The sequence below is a fragment of the Schistocerca gregaria genome, chromosome 4 (assembly GCF_023897955.1).
Source record: "Schistocerca gregaria isolate iqSchGreg1 chromosome 4, iqSchGreg1.2, whole genome shotgun sequence".
Taxonomy (NCBI): Eukaryota; Metazoa; Arthropoda; class Insecta; order Orthoptera; family Acrididae; genus Schistocerca; species Schistocerca gregaria.
This window is the reverse complement of record NC_064923.1, coordinates 347494044-347513177: the sequence shown is the minus strand read 5'-3', so window position 1 is coordinate 347513177 and position 19134 is coordinate 347494044. Positions and strand designations below refer to the sequence as shown.

The following is a 19134-nucleotide window of genomic DNA, read 5'->3' as shown; positions in this document are numbered from 1 at the left end:
GCAATTAAATTTCTCATACAAACACTAACGCTACTTCTTAATTAAAGGTAACATTCAACAGCGATTATGTTATCCTTAAAAAAAAAACATTACCTGATTCTGAACCCAGATCAATATTTTATCTGATTATGAGAGATTGTAATGTTTTACTAAGTGGGATGGAAATAATAAACTTGTTTACTGTTCACGTATTAGAATAACAGTTAAAAACATTACCAGATTTTAATCAGCTTTAGTATAGGATGCTGACGTTCAGATGAAACAAGAAGGAAAAATTAATCCAGAATGAAATGTCTAACAATCAAAGTGTACTAAACTGGATAACTGTTGTTGCAAGAATAAACTAAAGTGTGAAGACTCATCGTGGAGATAGTATCAATGTACATCAATAGATGGTGAGAACTGGACTGAATCATGACTGCGATCTATTATTTATATATTAGTTGCCATTATATATATATATATAGAAGCATACACAGTTTTTAATATATATTAAAAACTGTGTATGTGTATGTGCGGATGGATATGTGTGTGTGTGTGTGTGTATGTGTGTGTGTGCGAGTGTACACCTGTCCTTTTTTTCCCCTAAGGGAAGTCTTTCCGCTCCCGGGATTGGAATGACTCCTTACCCTCTCCCTTAAAACCCACATCCTTTCGTCTTTCCCTCTCCTTCCTGAAGAAGCAACCATCGGTTGCGAAAGCTAGTAATTCTGTGTGTGTGTTTGTGTGTTTTGTTCATGTGCCTGTATGCCGGCGCTTTCCCGCTTGGTAAGTCTTGGAATCTTTGTTTCTAATATATTTTTCCCATGTGGAAGTTTCTTTATATATATATATATATATATATATTAAAAATAAAGATTCCAAGACTTACCAAGCGGGAAAGCGCCGGCAGACAGGCACATGAACAAAACACACAAACACACACACAGAATTACTAGCTTTCGCAACCGATGGTTGCTTCTTCAGGAAGGAGAGGGAAAGACGAAAGGATGTGGGTTTTAAGGGAGAGGGTAAGGAGTCATTCCAATCCCGGGAGCGGAAAGACTTCCCTTAGGGGAAAAAAAGGACAGGTGTACACTCGCACACACACACACACACATATCCATCCGCACATACACAGACACAAGCAGACATATTTAAAGGCAAAGCCTTTAAATATGTCTGCTTGTGTCTGTGTATGTGCGGATGGATATGTGTGTGTGTGTGTGTGCGAGTGTACACCTGTCCTTTTTTTCCCCTAAGGGAAGTCTTTCCGCTCCCGGGATTGGAATGACTCCTTACCCTCTCCCTTAAAACCCACATCCTTTCGTCTTTCCCTCTCCTTCCTGAAGAAGCAACCATCGGTTGCGAAAGCTAGTAATTCTGTGTGTGTGTTTGTGTGTTTTGTTCATGTGCCTGTCTGCCGGCGCTTTCCCGCTTGGTAAGTCTTGGAATCTTTATTTTTAATATATTTTTCCCATGTGGAAGTTTCTTTCTGTTTTATTTACATCGTCATATATATATATATATATATATATATATATATATATATATATATATCTGCTTGTGTCTGTGTATGTGCGGATGGATATGTGTGTGTGTGTGTGTGTGTGTGTGTGTGTGTGTGTGTGTGTGTGTGTGTGTGCGAGTGTACACCTGTCCTTTTTTTCCCCTAAGGGAAGTCTTTCCGCTCCCGGGATTGGAATGACTCCTTACCCTCTCCCTTAAAACCCACATCCTTTCATTTTTCCCTCTCCTTCCCTCTTTCCTGACGAAGCAACTGCCAGTTGCGAAAGCTCGTAATTCTGTGTGTGTGTTTGTGTGTTTTGTTCAAGTGCCTGTCTGCTGGCGCTTTCCCGCTTGGTAAGTCTTGGAATCTTTGTTTTTAATATATATATATATATATATATATATATATATATATATATATATATATGACTAGAATATATTGCAGTCCGTATTTCCCTGTTGCTCAAGCACAGAAATACGGAAGGGCTGGAGGGGGAGCAGTGACAACAGTTTCTTTGAGGACTAGGTAAGTGGAGGAAAGGGAGTAGTGAACAGGCAGCAAATTACGGCATGTTGCCAACCGTGGACTCTATAGTGTGTACTTTGACTTTCCAGGAACATCTAACACATTTAAACTGCAGTCTGCTGGGGTCCTTTTGTAGCTGGAATTGCACTGATTTTAAAACTGGACAGATACTCATTAATATAATTAACTTCTGCACGAGACAGTAAAAGTCTACATAGGGGAGAATGGTGTTTCGTGCTGCAGTGTTGTCAATGCTCACCATAACATATGATGGGAGCAAAAGAGGATGTATCAAACACTGATTCTACACAACTAACAAGATCCTTGTAACATTGCCATGTCAGTATAGAAGCGAAATTCAATATGTATTTAGATAAAAACATCTGTGTTCACTGATCCTAAGGTAATCACATCCTCAGATATTGCAACACATTTGGAATAATCAGTCAAATATTTGTGACAAAGAAGATATAAATTTCAAAACTGTGCTATTAGGATAATGATTATGATTAAAAATAGTGAGACCATGGATGACACACTTAGTGAAAAAAGTAGAAAAGAAAAAGTGCTGCAAGTCAATGTAAAACTTTTCTTTTCCTTTATTTTTCCTTGTATTATCAAAACACAGACAATTAATAAATTCAGACAAGGCATACTGTTAACTTTTTCTGCTTTCTGTCCTATATAAATTGATTAGCAATTGAGCAACGTTAGTATATACCAGATGTGTTGTCAGAAAGTTTCACATGTGTTGTGTTTGTCTGTGCTCTGTTCAGTTTGTCTGTGCTTGTGTTGGTTGCCCTCAGTTTTCTCTGCTTTGAATTGTATGTCCTGTAGGCTATTTTTGGCTATTGTTTTATGAATATGTTACCGGTTCTATGGGGTGATTTGTTGTTGTAGATTAGAATGTACCATCTGCACGTTATTATGGGTGTTCCTTGTTCGTGTGTGTGTGTGTGTGTGTGTGTGTGTGTGTGTGTGTGTGTGTGTGTGTGTGGACACAATTTTACACAAAAGAAGATCAAAAGCTCTCATAAGTTGCAGGTGGCTGGTGAGGAGGAACACTGAAGGAAATGGCCATTATTCTGCTCAACACCACACTGACAAATAACTGAGTCCACAGAGAATCCCCAGGTCCGCAGACTGGTCTTGCATCTCATTGCAGTTGATCATTATCTACTGCAAGACTTTTATGAGTAAAACTGGTTGTCAAGCAAGAAATAGTTTTGCTCTGTGATTAGTTTTAGAATGCTAGCTATTTCTTTTATGTGGGGTTTGGAAATGACATTCTGTTGTTCTAATTGTGGTTTGATGATGTTGATGGTAAGTGGTGGGGATATTCATGAAAATAGATGTGATATCAAATGATGTGAGTTTAGCTGTTATGAGAATGCTGATGTCTTTGAGTTTTTGTATCAGCTCTTCAGTGTTGTGTATGCTTCTGTTGTTTGTGTGGCTAAGTGATATGTGGGTGCACTTCTGAAATTTACCGCTGGATACATCAGAATGTCTTCCTTGTGGAGTTTCAAAACACTGTTCAGTGTAGATGACTGGGGTTCCTTTGTTTTAGCCATTTCATTTTCTGTTTTGTGAAATTGTGAGAGATATTTTTTTAGAATTATCTGTGTACTTTTCTCGTATCTTTGTGCTGGGTCTCCAGTTAACTTTGCTACACTGCTGTCTTCTAGAAATTTTAAGGTTTTTGTATTTCTCTTGTTTTAACACTATCATGGTGTTGCCCTTGGCTGATCACATGAAAGAGCCCTGTTTTTAAGTCTGTTCATTATTTTCCTGGTTTACATGGTTTAAACTTCCACCACACAAGTTATACACATGGAAATCACCCTTGGACAAACCAGGGCAAATTGTAAGGAACCAGATTGATTTCATACTAGTGAACAAGAGATACAGAAATAGTTGTATAGATGTCAGAATGTATCCGGGAGCAGACATACAATCAGACCATATCCCACTCATAGGAAAATTTAAAACAAAAATGAAGTATGTTGTCTCCAAAATCTCATGAAAATATGACCTGAGAAAGCTGAAAGATGCTACCTTACAGCAGACAGTCTAGACAGCCCTAAACAACAAATGGAGAGACAATGGAGATAACACCAATGAAAAACACACACACTTACAAGAAGCATTACAAGGAGTCAAAGAAGGGTATTTGAGACCGGACCTTAGAAAGAAGAAAACTTGGATGACAAGTGAAATTCTAGACCTCTTAGAAGACCGGAGGAAGAAAAAAGGTAATTTGGTGTAATACAAAGTGATACAGAATACAACCAGAAATAAAATCAGGGAACCCAAAGAGAAGGAAAATACTGAATTATGTGCAGAAATTGAGTTTTATCAGAGTAGGTATGATGACTTTAACATGCATCAGAAGGTCAGAGACGCAACAGGAAAATATTGCAAATCAAACAGTAGGAGGCTAGTAGACGACAGTGGCAACCTCATAATTAATAAGGAAGAAAAAAAGAGCGTTGGAGAAATATCTAGAACAGTTATTCAATGATGACCAGAGGAGGCAAGAACCAGAGGTATTAGACACAGAGGGACCAGATATCCTAGTAAGTGAAGTGGAAGCGGCCATACATCAAATGAAGGAAGGAAAAGCAGCTGGCAAGCAGAATTCCTCAAACTACTCAATAAAGAAAAAGGAAAATTAATCACAGAAATATTCAACCACATTTACTCATCGAGCAAAATCCCTCCAAAATGGTTTACATCAAAGTTCAGCTACCTAAGAAACCGAATGCAAAATATGTGGGGAATACCATACCATCAGTTTAATGAGACAACTGCTAAAGCTGTTTCTTAAAGAGATCCACAAGCAGGATGTACAGTTGGCATGTCTACATGCAGTTGGCACAAGAGAAGCACTATCTAGTATACAAGTAACGTTCCAAAGACATAGGGACATCAATAGTGATGTTTTTGCTTGCCTCATTGATTATCAGAAGGCATTTGATCGTGTGAAGCATGAACAAAAGATAGAAATTCCTGTTTCCTTAAACAGGAATTGATGGGAAAGATCAGAGAATAATAGCCAATTTATACTAGAACCAATCTGCAGTCATGAGAATAGATCAAGACTAATAACAAGTGAGAATACGACATGGAATCAGGTAGGGCTGTATAATATCACAGATACTCCTTAACCTGTATTCAGAATGCGTATTCAAAGAAGCCTTACTTGACATGGAGGAAGGAATCTCAGTGAATGGTGTTAAACTCAACAAATTTCATTATGCACATGACACCGTAATGTTTGCGGATACAATGGAAAGGCTGCAGAAGCTGGTAAACAAAATTTCTGAGACAAGCAAGAAATACAACTTGGACATCAACACAAACAAAGCAAAATTTATGATCATTAGGAGGAACAACATTAGAGGTGTGAATCTGTAAACCAATGGCACAAGCATAGAGCGAGTTTCACAGAACCCATATCTGGGCACCATCATTAACAAAGCGTGGGATAACTTGCAAGAGATAAAGTGTAGCATCAGAAAGGCGAGGAGTGTTTTCAACTCAATCAGCTCAGCCTTCAAAAGTCACAATCTTACCATGAATACAAAAATGTGGCTCCTTAGGTGCTATGTGTTCTCTGTTATCTTGTGTGGTATGGAATCAAGGACCCTCACAAAGGCAACCACTGGAAGACTCCAAGCCTTTGAACTCTGGCTATACAGAACAATGTTGAGAATATCGAGGACACAAAAACTGACAAACATTGAGATTCTACGTCGAGTTAACAAAAGCCCAGAGCTGATCAACATCATAAAGCATCACAAACTACAATACCTTGGTCACGTCATGAGGAATCAAAAAAGATATGAGCTGCTTCAATTTATCCTGAAAGGAAAAATCAGGGGAAAGAGACCTATGGGACAAAGAAGAATTTCCTGACTAAACAATCTTAGATCTTGGTTTAATATTATCTCTGAAGAACTGTTTCGCACTCCCAACTGATAAAGACAGGATAGCCATGATGATTGCCTGAGTCTGAAGCAGACAGGCATGCTAAGAAGAAGAAGAAAATTATTTTCCTGGAAGTTTCTTCCTCTTCAGTTTTTGGTCCTGCCAATTTAATGCCTTTTGTTTTACTTTACTATGTGCCTCATTTCTTCTGCAAACTAATTCACTTGTCAGACATGCAATGAAGTTTATTTATTGTTTCATTCTTGTTGTTTTATTATTCACTCACTTTCTGTGATAAGATTACAGTGGAACTTTGATTTTATGTTCTCCAATTTTACTTTTTTTGTGATTCTACACCATAAATTCATAGCCCGTGTGAAAAACTTATAAGATCAATGCTAAAAATTCACTGATTTTACATTTCTTCCTAGTAAGGTTTACTGAAATTCTAAGTTCTTACTCGACATCTGGCTTGAATTTGTCCTGTTTTCTTCTAACTGACATTTGATATGACTGAACAAGTTATAAGTGGCACAAAAGAAAGATGGTTCACACCACACACAGTGACAAAGTTAAGGGAATATTGTCGGCCGTTGTGGAGAGGGGAGACATGACAAAGAAAATGCAAACGTAAGCCACAATCAATGTTGCCAACATAACTTGCAACATTTAGCTTCACTGTGCAACTATGATATTACTACTAGTAGTATGCAGCAGTAATGGAGCAACAAGTCAACAGACACGAAGTGATCCGGACCGAGCCAATAGGTGATGAAGGGGCCCAGCCACCACATTTTCTTGTGCCGCATGCAACTCAGTCTCATATTTTCATGTATTTCTGATGTGCTGTGTTCAGAAATATATATTTTTTTCTTTTTCTTTTTGTCATAAGTCTTCAGACTGCTTTGATGTGGCCCACCATGAATTCATCTCCTGTGCCAACTTCTTCATCTCAGAGTAGCACTTGCAACCTACGTTCTCCATTACTTGCTAGATATAATCCTATCTCTATGTTCCTCTACAGTTTTTTACCCTCTACAGCTCCCCCTAGTACCATGAAAATTATTCCCTGGTGTCTTAACAGATGTCCTATCATCTTGTCCCTTCTCCTTACCAGTGTTTCCCACATATTCCTTTCCTCTCTGGTTCTGTGCAGAAGCTCCTCATTCCTTACCTTATCAATCCACCCAATTTTCAACATTCATCTGTAGCACCACAACTCAAATGGTTCGATTCTCTTCTGTTCCGGTATTCCCCACAGTCCATGTTTCACTACCACACAATGCTGTGCTCTAAATGCACAATCTCAGAAATTTATTCCTCAAATTAAGGTCTATGTTAGATACTAGTAGACTTCTTGTCCCTTCTCCTTACCAGTGTTTCCCACATATTCCTTTCCTCTCTGGTTCTGTGCAGAAGCTCCTCATTCCTTACCTTATCAATCCACCCAATTTTCAACATTCATCTGTAGCACCACAACTCAAATGGTTCGATTCTCTTCTGTTCCGGTATTCCCCACAGTCCATGTTTCACTACCACACAATGCTGTGCTCTAAATGCACAATCTCAGAAATTTATTCCTCAAATTAAGGTCTATGTTAGATACTAGTAGACTTCTCTTGGCAAAGCAATGCCCTTTTTGCCAATGCTAGTCTGCTTTTGATGTCCTTGCTCTGCGTGTCATTGGTTATTGTACTACCCAGGTAGTAGAATTCCTTAACGTCATCTACTTAGTCACCATCTCATTTCTGTTGCTTTTCATTACTTCTGTCTCTCTTTGTTTTACTGTCAATCTATATTCTGTACTCATTAGACTATTCGTTCCATTCAGCAGATCATGTAATTCTCCTTCACTTTCACTCAGGATAGCAATGAAACCAGTGAATCTTATCGTTGATATCCTTTCACCTTGAATTTTAATTCCGGTCCTGAACATTTCTTTTATTTCTGTTGTTGCTTCTTTTATGTACAAATTGAACAGTAGGAGCAAAAGACTACATCCTTGCCTTACATCCATTTTGATCCAAGCACTTTGTTCTTGGTCATCCATTCTTATTATTTTTGTACATATTGTATATGACCTGTCTCTCCCTATAGCTCACCCACATTTTTCTCAATATTTCGAACATCTTGCACCATTTTACATTGTCGAACACTTTTTTCAGTCGACAAATCCTATGAACACGTCTTGATTTTTCTTTAGTATTGCTTCCATTATTAACCGCAGTGTCAGAACAGCCTATCTGGTGCCTCTACCTTTTCTAAAACCAAACTGATTGTCGTCTAACACATTCTCAATTTTCTTTTACATTCGTCTGTATATTATTCTTGTCAGCACCTTGGATGCATCAGCTGTTTAGCTGATTGTGCAATAATTCTCATACTTGTCAGCTCTTGTAGTCTTCAGAATTGTGTGGATGATATTTTTCAGAAAGTCTGATGGTATGTCACTAACTAGACTCATACGTTCTACCCACCAACATGAATAGTCGACTTTTTTTGTGGCCACTTGCCCCAATGATTTTAGAAATTCTGACAGAATGTTACTTAAACCTTCTGCCTCATTTGATCTTAAGTCCTCCAAAGCTCTCTTAAATTCTTATTCTAACACTGGATCCCATCTCTTATAAATCCACTCCTGTTTCTTCTTCTATCACATCAGGCAAATCTTCCTCCTCGTATAGGCCTTCAATGTACCCTTTCCACCTATCTGCTCTCTCCTCTGCAGTGGACAGTTGCACTCTTAATGTTACCACCCTTTTAATTTCACCAGAGGCCTTTTTGAAATTCCTATATGCCGAACCAGTCCTTCCAACAATCATTTCCTTTTCATTTTTTTCACATTTTCCATGCAGCTATTTCATCTTAGCTTCCCTGCACTTCTTATTTATTTCATTTTTCAGCAACTTGTATTTCTGTATGCCTCAATTTCCCTGAACGCCTTTGTACTTTCTTCTTTCATCAATCAACTGAAGTATTTCTTCTGTTACCCAGTTACTTTCTTTGTAACGATGTGTTTCTTTCCAACTTCAGTGATTGCCCTTTTTAGAGATATTCATTACTCTTCAACTGTATTGCCTACTGGGCTATTTCTCATTGCTGTATATATAGCCTTAGAGAACTTCAAGCATGTCTCATCATTCCTTAGTACATCCCAGACCCACTTCTTTGCTTATTGATTCAACCTGGCTTATCTCTTAAACTTCAACCTACTCTTCATCACTACTAAATTGTGATCCGAGTCTATAATTGCTCCTGGGTAAGCCTTACAATCCGGTATCTGATTTAGAAATCTTCTCTGACCATGATGTAATCTAACTGAAACTTTCCCCTATCTCCCACCCTTCTCCAAGCACACCTCCTCCTCTTGTGATTCTTGAACAAAAATTTGCTATTACTAGCTGAAATTTATTATGGAACTCAGTTAATCTTTCTCCAGTTTCATTCCTTGTCCCAAGCCCATATTCTCCTGTAACCTCCTTTTCTACTACTTCCCTGACAACTGCATGCCAGTCCACCGTGACTATTAGATATTCATCCCATCCTAATATACTTTCTCCATCTTCAGCTTCAGCTTGTGACATCGGCATGCATAGCTGTACTATTGTCATCAGCGTTCGTTTGCTGATGATTCTGATCAGAACAACCCTATCACTGAACTGTTCACAGTAATTCACTCTCTATCCTACCTTCCTATTCATAATGGATCCTACTACCATTATACCATTTTCTGCTGCTGTTAATATTACCCTATACTCATCTGACCATAAATTCTTGTCTTCTTTCCATTTCACTTCACTGACCTCTACTATATCTAGAATGAGCCTTTGCAGTTCCGTTTTCAGATTTTCTGACTTCCCTGTCATGTTCAAGTTCCTGACAGTCCATGCCGCAACTCATAGAATGTTATCCTTTCGTTGATTACTAAATCTTTTTCTCATGATCACCTCCCCCTTGGCAGTCCCCTCCTAGAGATACAAATGGGAAACTATTACGGAATCTTTTGCCAATGGAGAGATCATGACACTTTTTCAATTACAGGCCACATGTCCTGTGGATACACATTACGTGTCTTTAATGCAATGGTTTCCATTGCCTCCTGCATCCTCATGCCATTGATTATTGCCGATTCTTCTGCCTTTAGGGGCAGTTTCCCAAACCAAGGACAAGAGAGTGCCCTGAACCTCTGTCTGCTCCTCCACTCTCTTTGACAAGGCATTTGGCAGAATGAGGGTAACTTCTTAAGCTGGAAGTCTTTGGCCACCAATGCTGATTATTAACAAAAATTTAAGCAGTGGCAGGTTTCAAACCCAGGACAGATGACTTCTGATTGCTTATCGAAGACGCTACCTCTAGACCAAGGGTGCATCATGGCAAAAACGTCATTTGTCAACCTTTTAAATTCAAACACTGAGTCTCAAAGAATATACTCAGATATAATGTGGGAAATGTGACCCATATCTGGTTAGTGAACTGTTATTGGCTGGCGACTGATTAAGTCAACCAGTAGCCAGCACAGTCACTACACTATACTATACTAACACACACAAAATGAGCTCACCTACTGGATGTGCAGGGGGGGGGGGGGGGTTTCTTTAATGACGGGACTTCAGGTAGGAGTGAAAACATTTTTGGAAGTACTGAAAATATACTTTTCATGTAGATGATGTGCTATGACAGAGATGTCAGAGGGAAACAGGCCAAGGGTTTTGCATTTGCACATTTTAAATACTTTCATGTTCACATCTGACACTATACAGCTGCAACAACTGCATATACAAATCACATATATACTTTGCACCACACACTTTACATTGTCAAGATTGGCAGCAGTGATAGAGGACATGAAGCGAAGCTGTAGCACCTGAGCTTTCTTTCAAATTTACATTATACACAGTGTACAAAAATCCACTGAGATGACTTCTAATAAACTTGTAACATCAATTGGGAAAGTCACCTCATTTTTTCATGTCTCTGTTCATCTCATCAAGCCTAAAATAACACTTAACAGTCGTGAGCATACGAAATGCAGCTTGTGAGAAATGCATTGCCCTTAGTCAGATGTGTGCATTTATGCCTATGGTTTAACCACTTAGCTTCTGTGATGTTTTTGGTTTAATTCAACAGGTTTGTCAATTTTACTTTTTTTCTGGGTAAGCATAAAGGATGATCTCTAAAAAATGCAGGTTTTGAACATATGATTTGTGATCATAGCATCTTGGAAAATAACTCATTTACTTTGTACCCAGATACCAATTTCAATTTTTTAATGAGTTTTTACTCGCTATTATTCATCTGCAATTTTTTTAATAACTGATGAAATTCATTACCACAAATTACTGTATAAATGTTGTGTTGTACATTTAATTTTATTCACTTTGACAGATTTTACACAAAATATTGGAAAGGATTACGATTTTTAATCGTATATGCCAATTACACATGTTTTCGCTCCTATTTTGGGGGGGGGGGGGTTAACATTTTCTTCAATTCCGCATTTTTCCTCAATTTTGGGTTTTAAGTCTGGACTGCACAAAAATGTAAAGTAGGGCTTTCACTCTATCTACTGTCTTGTGTGTGTTGATGATGTATTTGGATCGATTTTCTAGCAGAGTTGTTTCTTGATTAGTTAGCTGTGTCAGTAAAGTTGACCACGCATTTGTAGCATGTGTGGTTTGTTTGTCCTCTGTTCTCATGTATAACAATTTTGTTTTGTTTCAAAAGTCCATCTAGCATTTGTGGTTGTTTATCCCCATTTTATTTTTATTAGTATTTCTGTGTTTTGTTTAACTGTATTCATGATGTCATTTAATATTTCAGAGATTCTGATGCGATTGCCCAGTTCCACATGAATTTTGAATAGTTTGGCACTGAGTTTTTGCTTCTTTGTGTGTAGGTATTTAATTTCCTGTTTCAACCAATCAATTTTGACTTTGTGTTTGGCACAATGCTGAAACTTCAGCAAAACGTGTCTGGGGAATAAAAACATAAAAACTGTGTCTGTGGACAGTCTCCATAAACAAATATATCTGTAAGCAGACATTGACAGAAGAGCTTCAATCTCAAGATGATTCTGTAATTATTGTTTACATTACATAAGTTGTATGACTGAAGTCAGTTTCTCGCTCAATCAGATAACTCAAATGGGCAATAAACCCTCAAAATAATTTCCTGAGAACTAAACAGAAGGCACCACAGTTTCCATTTATCTTCACCCCCAGAGACTGTGGCATTAACACTCAGATCACTCAGAACAGATATCTATGAAAGCAACCTCCACTCTCTCAAGCAGTCAACAACAAAATCTGAGGCCAGGAATTCAAAGACGCTTTGTGGAAAGGATGAGTCTGATAATCAAAACTGTAAATAAAAGCAAAAATGGGTCTACACGGAGGGATAAGAGACTAAAATCGCATTCGAAAAGTTGTGTACATCTACAATCTAAGAAATCCACTACACAGTGTACTTCACCTTCAACCGTGCAAAAAAGCTACAGAGCAATAGTGGTTGTCTGTAAATACAGCAAGACAACAGGTGAAAATCTGATATTATTGCAGTCAGAACTAGAGTAAGTGACCACAGAATACGAGATGGGGCGAGCACACCCTAACTGGATAGGCTGCCCGCACTAGTTCTAGTGACCGAGCATAGAAGGTGTGACCGAATACGTAGCACATAACTTCAAACACATTACACATGTCATTATCCGTGTGAGACTGCAGCCAGTATGGGCTTCTCATGTCCACTAAAGAGACAGCTTACACTACACTCGTTCGTTCTCTGTTAGAATATTGCTGCGCAATGTGGGATCCTTACCAGGTGGGATTGACGGAGAACATTGAAAGGGTGCAAAAAAGGGCAGCTCGTTTTGTATTATCACGTAATAGGGGAGAGAGTGTGGCAGGTATGATACGCGAATTGGGATGGAAGTCATTACAGCAAAGACATTTTTCGTCGCGGCGAGATCTTTTTACGAAATTTCAGTCACCAAATTTCTCTTCCGAATGCGAAAATATTTTGTTGAGCCCAACCTACATAGGTAAGAATGACCATTAAAATAAAATAAGAGAAATCAGAGCTCAAACAGAAAGGTTTAGGTGTTCGTTTATCCCTCGCGCTGTTAGGGAGTGGAATGGTAGAGAGATAGTATGATTGTGGTTTGATGAACCCTCTGCCAAGCACTTAAATGTGAATTGCAGAGTAGTGATGTAGATGTAGATGTAGTTGTAGATGTAGATGTGATGTGTCTCTCTCTGTAATCATGCAACGCGAGGAAGCCAGTACAGTAAGACCTAAGATTGAAATCAATGTTTACACATTGAAGGAACGGGAAGGCCTAAAAAGCCAAGTATGGAGTCCATTTCTGTTGGCTGTAGACGAAAACAGTGCATCTATTGGGTACGTATCGTGCATAAACAGCTCCACATTATTGTGTTTACAGTCGGGAACCACTCATTTAAAGAAACACAGTTGCAGGAAACCTCACAGAGGTACAGCTCATTCAGGGATACCGGCAGTAATAAATAATTGTATTACAGCAAAGTGTGTTGCAATGTGTGCTAAAGATATAAGACCTTTTAATGCTGTTTCCGGTGAAGGTTTCAGAGAACTAGACCAAGAATTAATACATCTAGGTGCGCATTATGTAGAAGTTGACGTGGCAGATGTCATGCCACATCCCTCTACTATAAGCAGACATGTCAGAGAACAAGCTGATGCAACGCGAAACAGCATAATGGCTTTGGTTGTTGTGGAAGTTATTAATAAAGCAAGTGCTGCGACATTTGATATGTGGACTGATTTGCATAATCAGCTGCACTATTTGACACTTACAACACATTACATTAACACAGGTTGGTCTCTAGTGAACAATGTTTATTTTACAACAAAATTCCCTGGCGTTAAGAAGACTAGAGTAATTATTATGAAAGAAATTGAAGAGAGGATGGCTGATTGCGACATTTCACCGCACATGTTGCACAGTTTTGTTTTTATCTACAACCAGGTCCCCAATGTAGTAAAGGCTTTGAAAAATCATGAAAGGATTCCTTGTGCTGCTCATTGTATAAACACAGCACTTAGCCATACTTTCGATGAAGATAACTTCTTGTTAAATCATGCCCCGAACATCGCACAAATATAAATACTGCAAAATGCATTGTAAGGTACATTAAGAAAAGTGGCCTCTGCTCGTCTTTGAAATCGTCGTTCAAACAAGAGTTCTGCACACGCTGGAAGATCTTGTACACTATGCTGGAATCCTTACACCCTCAGTATAACGAAGTTGCTGATTTTCTGACGGAAAAGGACTCCATTTACAGGTTGCAAGGATATGATAATGAGCTTGCAGGAAAAATTGCGCATTTTCGGAAACTATTTAAAGAGGCCACAGATGAATTAGAAAGCGAAAAAGAAGCGACAATCCAGTTAGTTCTTCTTTGGTTTCACAAACTGCAACAAATTTCCAGTATCAATGACATTGACTGTCAGGTGAGTAATTACTGCAGTTAAAAGCACTGTTTCATTATGATACACAATAGATTTGTAATTAACTAGTGTAATTGATGTGTATTAGCAGATATGTATTTTTTGACAGGAGGTACAAAGGATTAAAAATCGAGCCTTGACTTTCATTTGTGAGAAGACTGTGATCACTTCCAGACACAAAATTGCTATGTCTTCTATCTGCGATTGTATTGAAATATCATTTTACTTGCCGGGTGCTTTATGAATTTAGCTGTGTCACGCACTCGTTCTTGGAAATGTTACTTTTGCATTAAGAGAGAGAGAGACAAAGGTAAATACAGTGTGTGTGTGTGTGTGTGTGTGTGTGTGTGTGTGTGTGTGTGTGTGAGAGAGAGAGAGAGAGAGAGGGGGGGGGGGGGGGCGTTGTGTTTGTACAGTACAGTACAGTGCAGCGAGCCAGGGCGAGGCGAGGTGAGACGTCAGTGGTGACCGGTCATGCTCGGTTATCCGCGTGTCCAGAATCCGGACAACAGGCATGGGGCGAGTATGTGACTGAGCTGAGTCGTGTGGGGCCGGACACAAGTGGCTCGGCCCCCCCATCAACAGGCGGGCCGTGACCGGTCAAACATTGGGCATTGCAGCACTCTAGTCAGAACAGTGATGACATGCTACTAAAATTATGTCGTCAGTTGATTGGCTAATAACTTATTGCCAATGCTTTCACTCAATTCTTCATTGTGTTTCATAGAGCCATTGAAAAGAATAACTTTACAAATTAATATAAGACAAGCAAATTATAGAAACAATTTGCACACTGCATTAAACAGTAAACTAAAAAAAAAAAAAAAAAAAAAAAAATATTACTACTACCTTAACTACAATACACTATTACTGCTCGTGTGGCTCGATAGAAAACACTTCATTTTTGACATGATGCTAGCAGAAATGTTTGAACCTCAAACCTAGATAATGAGATAATTTGTTACAGGAGTGGCTAATGAGGCACATGTTTTTAATTTTCTTTTGTGTTGATAAGTACTCCCAATTTCTTGCTGTATGTTAAGAGGGGTCTTGTTGAATGTCTTTGCTTCAGAGTATATAACTCAATTCTGGAAAATAAACAAGGGGTAAATTCTAATCAACAGTTATTTTTGTGTAATTATTGTGGAAACAACAGCTCAGCTCAGATTTATTTCCAGTATCAGCAATAACAAGCATTAGCGAATAAATGTACTGCTAAGTGAATAAGAATTCCATGATCCTGAAGGGGACCTGTGTGAGAGCTGCATTTAATCTACTTTACTTAATTTCTTGTGTTTCTCCTAAATAAATACATTACTCAATTTATTTCAACTGCCCGAGAAGATAATTCTGCAAAACAACAATGCTATTTTGCACAAACATCTTTCATCTAATAATTTGTTACATGTCTGGAAAAGCCTTTTTCAGTATTCTGCAAAATGCTGTCAAAATATGCATGCAAAGTACAATGACTGTGGAGATTAAATTTAACATGACTGGTCAAATAGTATAATGAAAACACTGTTAAGAAACTCCTTTTGGTTAATGCTACTGAAGCATATAAACTATCTGAATGAAGTCATTAGTGACTGACATGGTCACTATGTTACAAGCACACATAAACAGAATATAGTGGCTCGGAAGATTTTAATCATCTAAATCCTCACCTGCAATGATACATTAGGTGCTACAGTGTTATTAAGGAGGCTGTCTATATTTTGCAGACCAGTGGGCAACTGATCTGCAGTGGCATTGGAGGGAATCAGAAGCTGCTGCTGTTGCTGTTGCTGTAGCAACCGTTGCTTCTGCTGCTGCTGCTGGAGGATCTTTCTCTGTTGTATCAGTGCCTGCTACAACAAAACAGTTCACATATCATCTTATCTTAAACAGAACAAAGATAAATCATAAATGAGACAGCAGAAAAGGCAGACAATAGATAGCACATATTATAATCACAGCGACAAGTTAACTATGAAACCACACACACACATACTTATACCAAACACGTACAAATGCAATATAACGTGATATATGAAAGTCTAACAGAAAGTATCAGGAGACTGATAAGAGTTACCTGATTTAGAACTCCAATCCCATACTGAGGTGCACCTGGTCTCCCAGGCACAGGAGTAGTACCTGCTGGCAGTCCAAATCTGGGCCTCTGATACACAGGTGGAGGTGGGAAGCTGCCCTGCTGAGGAGTCTGATTTGACATCTGGAACAATGTGGTTCACATTACACATCAGACCACTGACAACTTTCAAAGTAAAATTACTGAGCAACTATGTGTCTTGGCAGATTTGTGTACCACTCTAAGTCAACTATCACCAAGTGAACATTTTTAATATGTATACAAAACCTGTTATAGAGCAAGAGTATAGATCAAGGTGAAATGAAATGTCGTGTGTCTAGGGCCTCCCGTCAGGTAGACTGGTCGAATGGTGCAAGTCCTTTTAGTTAAGCCACTTCAACAACTTGCGTATTGATGAGGATGAGATGATGATGATGATGATGATGATGATGAAGACAACACAAAACCCAGTCCCAGAGCGGAGAAAATCTCCGACCCAGCTGGGAATCATACCCAGGCCCCTTTGCATGGCATTCTGCTGCGCTGACCACTCAGCTATCGAGGGGGACACACAGATCAAGGTTAAAAACAGTCACACACTAATATAACAAAGAAACTGTTTCTTAGTAATAAATGCAAGGCTGTTCCTTTTTGGGATAGAAGTTTTCATGTCATCATTTAGCCATAGGCATGCTCTTTAGTTCTTTCATGATAGTTACTTTTGATGCAGCGATAACTTACTTTCCACACAGAATATAATTTCAGTAACCTGAGTTCTATTTATGTCTTTGGTTTCCCTTATTTATATCTGACAATGACAAAAAAAGTGATCATTGCTTTCTGCAATTTGATGTGTGTTTCTTTTCTAGAATATTTTACAAGCATACATCTAATTTTTACTCAGGTTATTAAAAAGTGTACCAGTTTTGTTTCAACAACCTTGTATAATCATGGGTAATGTTACAAGCCATGTTTGTACATTGTATTAAATGTTCTAGGAAAACATTATCTTGCATATGTTTCCATCATTACAATATCTTTGTCACCAAATGCTGGCAATTAAATTTATTGTTTTCCTGACATTTCACAATTGCATTTTACAGTAAACTTAGTTATCAGAGAAAGCTAGTACACAATGGGTCAATTATCAGCCATGAGGAAAGTGCTAATTGTATATGACAGTGTACGTCCATACCTTAGCTCTTCTATTTCTTGATTAAAATCATTATTTGAGTTACTGTAGTAATAACCTAGAAAGTTTTACATTTCTCTGGAAGACAATCAATCACACAAAAACAGGAAAAGTATAAACACACTCTTCTTACAACCTGTTCACTGTAAATAAAAACCAACAACTAGTAACATACACGAAAGTAGCAAGGAAAAACCTACCGTTGAGGCAGCATATGTTGGAGGTGTCCCCGGCAGAGATACAGTCGGGGAAGAAGGACTCTTCACTGCTGACTCGCATAACATGAGAGATTTCTGAATGGCATGAATAGCCATTTTCTCATTCAGACCTTGCTGGTACCCACTATTATTAGGTGATGATTCCATTGCATCCAACATATTCATGATGGCAGATGAATCTGCAAAGAAGAGAAAAAAGGAAACATATTATAGCTTCGCAGCCCACAATATTTATAGAGGACTTACAAACAATATTGCACAGATCATCAAATCACAGAACAAATCTCATACAAATGTTTCTACTGTCAGTCAATAATAGGATATGGGGAATTAACTGCAGAACAATAATTTCTACAATAAAATTTGCTATGTGTCCTGTAGTTCCATTACTTCGGGTGAGGTACATTCTGTCCGATTTATTTTATCAAAACACAGGGCAATTTACAGAATGACAAGTATTTGGCCCTCATTCTCCTGCTCTACCAATCTCTTCCTCATTTGCACTGAATGGCAGTCTTTTTGACGACCAACAATTTCACCCCCTGACAGAATGGGAAACTGTGGAAAAACCCTAAACTACTAATACATATGTTGCCTAATAATATTACCATCACAAGATACTTAATCTGATAATTAATCGGGATACTTACAGTTTTGAAAGTGGAGGGAATGGCAAGAAATCCTATGAAAAATTACTACATGCTTTTTCTGAAAACTCCTTTGAGCAAATAGTTTGGAAGCCCACTCATGATGGAAATCCATTAGATCTAGTGGCAACAAATAGACCTGACCTTTTTGAGAAAGTTCACCTGGAAACTGGCATAAGTTGACAGGAGATAGCAGTACCAACAATTATTAATAAATTACAAAGAGCATCTGAAACAAGTAGAAAGATTTACTTGTTCAGTGCACTAAATACAGGGGAAGTAGTGTTATATCCCAGTGATTGCAACAAAGCGTAGTATGTGGCATAATCATCTACAAGAATGGTAGCAGAAGGGACCTACAAAGCTACCGTCTCATCTCACTGAGATCAGTCTGTTGTAGAATCATTTACCTCTGGGCAGGAGCATATATCTAGTTTAGAATAATAGGTGACTGAAAACTGCATAAACATATACCAAATACATTAATCGGGAGGGGGGATATAATTGTCCATAGCTCACAGTCACTACAAAGAAACAAGTCTAAAGAAACAGAGACTAATGCGCAGTTGATG

General features: G+C 38.4%; 1 protein-coding gene across 27 annotated transcripts in view; it reads right to left on the bottom strand.

Annotated features, from left to right (window-relative positions):
- Nucleotides 1–19134, bottom strand: part of LOC126365776 (nuclear receptor coactivator 2-like) — a 293984-nt gene that overhangs the window by 34374 nt on the left and 240476 nt on the right. For 16 of the 27 annotated variants that reach the window (XM_050008306.1, XM_050008318.1, XM_050008330.1 and 13 more), the window contains exons 12-14: nt 17898–18094; nt 16509–16649; nt 16102–16284 (exon numbers count right to left, since the gene is read on the bottom strand). In XM_050008306.1, the coding sequence (XP_049864263.1) occupies nt 16102–16284; nt 16509–16649; nt 17898–18094 (521 nt within the window). The remainder of the gene's footprint in view (nt 1–16101; nt 16285–16508; nt 16650–17897; nt 18095–19134) is intronic. The other 11 variants (XM_050008308.1, XM_050008310.1, XM_050008319.1 and 8 more) reach the window with 1 other exon arrangement.